The sequence below is a fragment of the Chinchilla lanigera genome, unplaced genomic scaffold (assembly GCF_000276665.1).
Source record: "Chinchilla lanigera isolate Chin_1 unplaced genomic scaffold, ChiLan1.0 scaffold00034, whole genome shotgun sequence".
Taxonomy (NCBI): domain Eukaryota; kingdom Metazoa; phylum Chordata; class Mammalia; order Rodentia; family Chinchillidae; genus Chinchilla; species Chinchilla lanigera.
In genome coordinates, this window is record NW_004955435.1 from 17741423 (window position 1) to 17750263 (window position 8841).

An 8841-nucleotide genomic window follows, 5' to 3' on the forward strand; every position below is an offset into this window, starting at 1 on the left:
AAAAAAAAAGCAGATAATTCAGCTTGGAACTCTAAGTGACTATGAAGACACAATGACTTTTAGGATGGCTGGAAGTCACTGCCTTAACTCATGCTAGTAGTTTTACCCATTATTGCTTTTTCACTATTAATATAGATATCAGCCCAGTAAATAAGGTAAATAATGAACTAGTATCATTATGAAAACTGTTTTAACCCTGCAAACCCAGACAGAGTCTCAGGGACCACCACACTAACATTCTGTGGAACTACACTTTAAGAAATCACAGTTTAGCCAGACGTGGTGGTACATGCCCGCAATCTCAGCACTCGGGAGGCTGAGATAGAAGGATCGTTGCAAATTCAACACCAGCCTGGGCTACAAAATGAGCTCAAGGCCAGCCTGAACAGCACACAGCAAGACCCTGTCTCAAAAAAATTTAAAAAAAAAAAAAAAAAAGGATCACAGTTTAGAGGGAGAGTGCTGGTTCACGGGTATAATCTCAGCACTAAAGGGGGCTGAGGTTCTAAGGAACTGCAAATTCAGACCCAGCTTGAGCAATGTAGTAATATAATGAGATGGGAGGGATCGTGGGGGCTGGGAACGTAGCTTAGTGATAGAATCTGAGTTCGAGTCCGTGTCACAAAAAAGAATCACCGCTTAGCTGGGCACTGAGGTGCCTAGGTCTATAGTCCCAGTTACTTTAAGAGGCTGAGGCAGAGTGACTGCTTGAACAGAGTGTAATACAATCAGTCTGGACAACATTCAAGATGCCATTATAAAAAACAAAACAAAACAGAACTGGTCTTAAATGTTTTCATTTAGGATCCACTGAGATTATATATGAAGAAATAAAAAGCAATTAAGATTTTCCTAACTAGAATTTTTATGTACATACTAGAGATTAAGATTTCAGATTTAGAAGATTAATTAACGTACTTTTTACAGCTTTCTGATAGCTGGAGAGGTTTGGAACTCCAACTACTTTAACAGGAGTGAAAGAAAACTCTAGGAAAAAGCAATTTATCCTCCAGCTTCTCCTGATATGAAATAGAGGTACTCCCAAGGACAATGGTAAACAACTGGAAGATGGTAACAGTACTACAATTTATTAGGGGCTTAATATGTTTTTATGTCAACCCTCACAATATTATGGACCACGTATAATTATTACTGGTTGTAAGTAACTTATCCATGGTCACTCGAGTAGTAAATGGTAAAATTCAAAAATGAATTTAAGTAGTCTAACTCCATGTACAAATGTATTGCCAAAAGTGTTTCAGCTCTGGCTTGTGTGTGTGCGTGCACATGCACGTGCATGCGTGCACGCGCTGCTGTTGGGGACTGAACCCAGGGCACACTTACCAAATGCTCTACCTCTAAGATGTGCCCCTAGTCTCCGTTCTAGGAGCATACACACTAGGTCCAGCATTTTTCTACTGTATTATTTTTCTAATTTTTCTACTGTAAATTTGTACTTTGGCATAATAGTATTTTTCTAAAATTTTTCTACTGTAAATTTGTACTTTGGCATAATAGTAGCCACTTGTGCATCTCATTAACTTTCTGTAAGGGATACAGGAAACAATCTATGTGTTTACCCACTTGATATGATGAACAGTAAGGTGTGTGCACCTGTGCAAAAGTAGCAAAATGGGATTTTTAACCATGTTATGCTCCATCTAACTGGCTTTCCATATGTGTACTTCATCATCACAGAGGGTCCAATAGACCCACACCATTCCAAGATTTATTTTAAAAAGTTTCCTTTTGATTTTTCTGGTAGAAGTAGCAAATTCAGTACCATGGCACATGAAAAACCAGATTTGCAAGTTTTGAAGGAGGTCAAAAGTGAATCATCAGATTACTCATGCATGGATGAAGATGATCCATTATGGTAAAATATTTGCTTTCATAACAGAAGAGTGGTGCAGGTGGAATCTGATGATAACGACAATGATGATGACTTTGGCGCTGGCCATGTGAGCCAAAGTTCCTGAGAGAATGAAATGGACCAATACAGACACAGGAGAGTGTAGACCTCCTTGATTTAGATGACAAAGAAAACAGCAACGTGAAAAAATATTTGATGAGCTGAAGTGGTACAAAATGGTCATACACCAAATGGAATGACCCAATGTTAGAACTAAGTCCAAAAATATAGTGAGGAGCTTAGCAGAGGTGAAACATATTAGACAGAATGCCAGCACTGTCATTCAACGTTGGAAATTGTAACCGACGAAATGCTACAACACACTGTGAAATAAACAAAGGCTGAAATGGAAGTAAAAGGTTCTGTATGCAACAACAGCTATATTCAAAAATGTATTTATTATGACAACTCACTAGGTGAACTGAGAGCATTCATAGGTCTGCTGTACTGAGCAAGGGTTTCTCAGGGTGACTGCAGGAATGTAAAAGACTTATGGAAAAGTGATGGGTCAAAATATAGCATAAAAATTTATGCCTTTGTAGATGCAAAGACTTACTATGCTTCCAATTTAGACATTTATCCTGAAACTCCGCCATCAGGTTCTTATTCATATAGTAATAAACCAAATGATGCTTTGAACAGTCTTGTTGCTCCCGTATATACTCTTCTCAGTGGATCCTAAATGAGACTATCTAAGACCAATTCTGTTTTGTTTTTTATAACGGCATCTTGAATGTTGTCCAGACTGGTTGTATTATACTCTGTTCAAGCAGTTACTCTGCCTCAGCCTCTTAAAGTAAATTGGACTATAGACCTAGGCACCTCAATGCCCAGCTAAGTTAGCTTTCCCAAACTACTTGAAATATGACATTTGACAATCAGTTTACCAATTTCCAATTGATGTTATATTTGCTAACAGAGCACAAGTGGGCCAGCACAGGAACTGTACACAGGAACAAAGCAGAAATTCCAAATGAAATGTTGCAATTTCAAAACACAGCACTGAATAGTACAATCTTTGAATTTCAGAAAGATACAACATTGGCCTTGTATATGGCAAAGAAAAACAAACTGGTATTGCTGATGTCAACATTGTACCATGATAGAAATAGGGACAGAGAAACCTCAACAAAACAGAAGCTTGAGATGGAAACTTTCTACAATAAAACCATGAGTTAGGCAGCAACTGTGATGTCACTTGAAACACAAAGCATTAGCCAATGGTTGTGTTTTTTATTCAATCCTAAACGTGTGGCATAGTTTGACGGTTTACAAAGAAAATAAGTGAAAAATACCACAGAGAAATGTTCTTAGAAGATTTGAACTGAAACTCATAAGAAATCATTTATAGCAGAGAAAAAACAAAATGTTTCTGCCAGGGAACTAGGCAAAAAAACTGTGAGGCACACTGGGTGAGCTAAAAGGTGAACAGGTAGCTGCAGCATCACAAAGGCCTACCACAGGAGGGCTGGAGATATCACTCAGTGGCACAGTGCCTGCCTGGCAAGCATGAGGTCCTGAGTTCAATTCCCAGTACCCCCCCCAAAAAAATAAGACCTACCACAACAATAAGAAAACAAAACATACGTGCTATCAGTGTAAGCAGAATCATTTTTATGTTGATTCTTCCATCACTCTCCACAAACTATATGCAGACTTAATATATTTCACAGTGCTTTCAGATGTACCCTACTATAAACAACTCATTTTAAGAGTTCTTTGAGTTTGTTTGAGGTATATTGTATTTTTATTGTATGTTTATTAATTTGCAATATAAACTTGTATTTACTGAAAACTATTCTGATTCAACCCCAAAAAGAAAGCACTGGTTTTTTTTTAATCACAAGAGCACTTTCAAAAGTTCACTGCTGAGAGTCAACAAATATTTACTCATTTCTTATTTCCCAAATACACAGAGTAAATAGGTTAGACTTTCTCCTCAAACTATTTAAACTCAACTTCCTTGAAGTATAATTGGTATCACCTGGGCCAGAATCACATGAAGTCCTTATTCAAAGGGCAGATAACTAGAGTGGACCCCAAATCAACTGAATTTGAGATGCCAAAGACACTCCCATAGTGGCATTTCAAGAAGCTCTCCAGGCCAGGAGTGGTGGCACATGCCTGTAATCCCAGCACTAGAGAGGCTGAGACAGAAGGATCGCTAAGAGTCGAGGACAACCTGGGCTACACAGTGAGTTCAAGGCCAGCAGGATAGTGAGACATCATCTCAAAATAAAAAAAAAAAAAAAGAGAAGTAGCTCTCCAGGTGATCCCCAGGCAGGTGATCGTCAGAACATACATTCATTCTCCAATATTCTAGTGGGAAATAAGAGATAACTCAGTAAACAAGGATAAACATTTTGAAAGCCAGGCATGATGGCTGTAATCCTAGCACTCTCGAGGCTGAGGTTGGAGGATCACAATTAAGGCCAGCCTACAGAGCAAGACCATCTCAAAAAACATGCTTCAAGGCCTGCCTATATAGTGAAACCCTGCCTGTCTCAAGAAAATGGAAAAAATAAATATTTTAGATTTCAGCTGTACCGTAAAAATAAAAAGTCAGAGTGACCTGGAGGAGTACTTTAAAATCAGTAATTAAAAAAAAAAAAAAAAAACTTTCTGAGGAAATGTTTGAGGGGTTCCTGTATTCAACAATGGTTCTCAAACTGCAGTGTGCATCAGCCAACCTAGAAGACTAGAAGACTTGCTAAAACTGCTGATCAAAAAGGCTGGAATGTAGCCCAAGTGTTGCATTTCTAACAAGGTAGCAAATACTAATGGTGTCAACACTGGTCTAAGAACTACACTTCTTAGAACCATCAATCTAGAGAGAATAGCAAAAGCTGGGGGTGGTGGCACATGCTTGTAATCCCATCACTTGGAGGCTGAAGCAGGAGAACTGCTGAGTGTCTGAGGCCACTGTGGGCTACACAATGAGTGCAAAGCTAGCCTCAAATATACAGCAAGACCATGTCTCAAAAAAAAAAGAAAAAAGAAAAAAAGAGGGAGAGCGCCAACAGCAAGATCATGTGGGTTAAGTTTATAAAAGCAGGTAAAAATTTTTAAAAGCCAGTTAGGAAAGAAAGGGTACTAATCTTTTCTTCAGAATCAATTGAGGAAGGTAGTGAATTAAACTACCAGTTATAGTTTGCCAGACGAGAGAAGATAAAAATCACAGTTGTTCAATAATACTCTACATTTTTGGAGCATTTCAACTATAAAGCATTTTCATATTCATCACTTATCTGACTTAGTGAGATATAAATGAATGGTTACTAGCTTCATTATAAAGAAACTAAGGAAAGCCAAGCATAGCTGTATATGTCTAGAACCCCAGTACTCTGGGAGGCTGAGGCAGGAAGATAGGAAATTTGAGCCCAGCCTGGGAGACTTAGTGACTTGACAAGACTGTCAAAATAAAAAATAAAAAACATCCAAGATGTGGCTCAGTGCAAGGACCCTGGTTCAACTCCCACTGCCACATACACACAGAAAGTAAAACAAATTGAGTGGTAAAACTATGTCCCCGAAGTCCAATGTGCTTTCCAGCACAGCTCTAGGTCACCTTCCACACCATGCCGAGGACTGAACCAAGGCCAGGGCATATGTTAGCTAAGTGCTCTACCACTAAGCTACACCTCTAGCCCTTTTATTTTGAGACAAGTTCTCATTATGCCACCTTGCCCAGCTCTCTTGGTCCCATTTTTTAAAAAACAAAGCAAAAAAATAAAAAATAAAAAAATAAAAATAAATAAATAAATAAAAAACAAAGCAAAGGGTACATATAGGAGTTACTGCCAAAATATTCCCTAGATTCCCTACCTAAAAACATAGTACATTACACACTCAAATTTGCTTTAGTGTCTAGAAAGCAATATTAAGATTGACAGTGTTTATTCTATTCCACTTATTTATTCTAGTTCAAAACAAAAAAAAGATTTTTTTTTTTTTGGAGACAGGGTTTTGCTATGTAGTTCAGGCTGGCAGAAAGAAGTCAGTTCTTTCACTCTGCAGCCCAGGCCGTCTCAAACTTGAGGCAATCCTCCTGCCTCACCCTCCTGAGTGCTGGGATTACAGGTGTGCACCACTATACCCGGCTTAAAAGATACAGAACTGAAAAGGGAATTTATAGATTATTTTTCTCTCCTACGTAAATTTCAGAAAGGCAATTTTATAGTCTCAATCTCTTAGTCACATCAAACACTGTTTGCATCCTGAGGTCCCTCTAAATCTCTTGCTTAGGGCTGGGGAATTAGCTCAGTGGCACAGCCCCTGCCTGGCAAGTGCAAGGTCGTGAGTTCGATTCCCAGTACCAGAACCCCCCCCAAAATAAAAATAAATCTCTTACTTAATTCAGGTTTTCACAAGAACCCTGAATCTCATGCAGGGAGCCATAAATAGTTATCCTGTACACATCCATTATCAGTAAGTATCTTCTCCATCAATCAAAATCTTTTTACCCCACACAGGGAACTGAACTCAGACTTGGCACTGAGCTATATCCCAGACCCCCGACTTATTTATTTATTTATTAATTAACTTTTGAGACAGGGTCTACTAAATTGCCCAGGCTAGGTTGGGCTGGAATTTGCATGCCTCCTTTCTGAACTTCTTAGGGTCCTGGGATTACAAGCAGGTACCATCACTCCCAGATGAAAACTTGTTGTAACATCCTACCTCCATGTTCCAATAATACATCAAAATCAAAACAGCCAGAATTAAAACCATTGTACCTCCCTCCACCACACACACCTGCTTTTGTACTTCTGTACCTATTTTTTCTTTTTGTTGTTTCTGCATCGGAGAATCACACCCAAGGCCTCGCACATGCTAGGCAAGCATTCTACCATTGAGCTATATCCCTAAGCTTGTGCCATAATTCTTTATCTGCATTAACTTTTGCCCCTACTTCACACATATGAAAATTGAGACTAAGAATAATTTGTCCAAGTTATAAATGAATAGTAGCAGAAACAACCAAACTCAATGTTTCACAAAGGCCCTGTCATTTCCCACACTGAAACACTTCTTTCTGTAACACCTGCTATGAGCCCTTTACTACCCATTCCAAATGATAATTTCTCACCTAGATTACTGCCAAGATTCTCCTAACTGGTCTCCCTTCATTCCTCAAGTGCTTCACATGATCTTTCTGGATCACAAATCTGATCCTTTTATCCTCCTTATACAAAAGCCCTTCCAGAAGGCCCACTAGTCCACACTACACTCTACAAAATAAATCCCAAACCTTTAGTACAGATCCACAATCCCTTCCCTACAGTTCCAAAACTCAAAAGCTTTGAAATTTTAGTTAAGTCTGCAGTAAAACCCACCTGAGCTGCACGAGGCTATAATCATCCATTATCCCATTGTGACATTCATATGTTTCAGTTTCAGAATTAATGTGTTCGATGAGATGAAAACCCAAACCCCACTAGAGAACTATGTAAGGAGACCTTACTAGGAAAAACAAAATTTCAAGACACTATATATTCTGAAACCCAAAACACATCTAGACCCAAAGGTTTCAGACAAGACATTCTGATCCCTTGTTTACTGTGCCCATCGATCCAATGCAACTTCCACCAATTACTTTCCATATATCCTCTGTTTGCAGAGATGTAAAAGATGCCTTGTACCTCTCTTTTTGGGGGCTGGGCAGGATCTCACTATGCCGTCCAGACTGGTCTTGAGCTCAATTCGTAGCCCAGGCTGGTCTTGAACTCGCAATGATCTTCCTGCCTCAGCCTCCTGAGTGCTGTGATTACAGGCGTGCACCACCAAGCCCGGCTTGCCCTGTATCCTGAATGCCCTCCAAACCAGTAAAGTACTCACCCTTCAAGAAACCGCTCCAGGATTTCCCTTACTGTGAAGTTTCCTTGACCTTCCCTCCACTGTACCACAATCATGGTAGTATCTACCTCAACTATTGCGTGTTAGATATCTATTAGACCATGAATGAGATCCTCATTGTCGAGTACAGTATTGTACTGCCCTGAACACTACGGGCTCATTAACGGAACAAACCAAATACATGCCCACGTCTCCCTAACTTCCATTCCCCTTCAAAGTTCATTTCTCCTTCATCCTCAAATCTTACAATTTTCCCTAAGCAGCCAGGCCCCTCACAGCTATTATCACTTCCCGAGTTCCTCCTTCCCAAATGTCATCTTAGAATTATTTTGTAACAGGCGCCTTCTTTGGGTCTCAAGCTCTCCACTGTCTTTCGTCTACCTCCATTTAATCTGTAGTCTCTCCCTCGGCCGGGAACAGGCCAATTCCCCTGCCTCCAGACCCGTATCTCTTACTCTCTCAACAAGCCCTCTCCTGGTCCAGGTCCTCTACCCCATACTTCTCCAAACGGGTCTCCCAGACCCCTACTCCTCGCCCGGCCGGGTCCCCCGGCTCCAAAACCGGCGCTAGGCCGTACCCGCACCCACAAGCTCCGTCGCAGCCAGCGTCCCCTCCCCCAGCCCTCGCGGCCGGTACCCCTCCCTCCACCCTGCCGTGTCGCCCGCGGTCCAGTTTCTCCCAAACTGCCCCAGGGGCCGTGTCCTGCGCCTCGCACACCCCAGGAGACCGCGCCGGCGCAAGAAGCCGCGGGCCCCGGCACCTCCGTCTCCGCACCCTCCCGGTTTGGCAAGCCCTCCGCGGCCCAGACGTCGGGCAGGCCTGCGGCTCACCTTGATGGACGTCGCCGTTGCTGCTCCCCGGGATGGGCAAGCTGAGCTGGCGCTCGGGCTCCGGCAGGCAGCGCAGGCAGAAGGAGTGCAGGCAGGGCAGCAGCTTGGGCTCCGCCTCGCGCCGGCTCTGCAAGCTCTGCTGACACACAGCGCAGGTGTCCAGGAGCGAGGCTGGCGGCCCCAGGGGCGGCCCCGACGAGGGACCCGGGGCGGGAGCCGACGCCGGGGCCGGGGCGGGCGTCG

General features: G+C 41.9%; 1 protein-coding gene across 1 annotated transcript in view; it reads right to left on the minus strand.

The window, feature by feature from the left end:
- The window catches only part of Trim33 (tripartite motif containing 33), a gene marked incomplete at its 5' end in the record, with an annotated part of 118666 nt that extends 109827 nt beyond the window's left edge, over positions 1–8839 (minus strand). The window contains one exon of the mRNA XM_013516407.1: positions 8599–8839. Coding sequence (XP_013371861.1) covers positions 8599–8839 — 241 coding nt within the window. The remainder of the gene's footprint in view (positions 1–8598) is intronic.
- Positions 8840–8841: the final 2 nt, after the last annotated feature.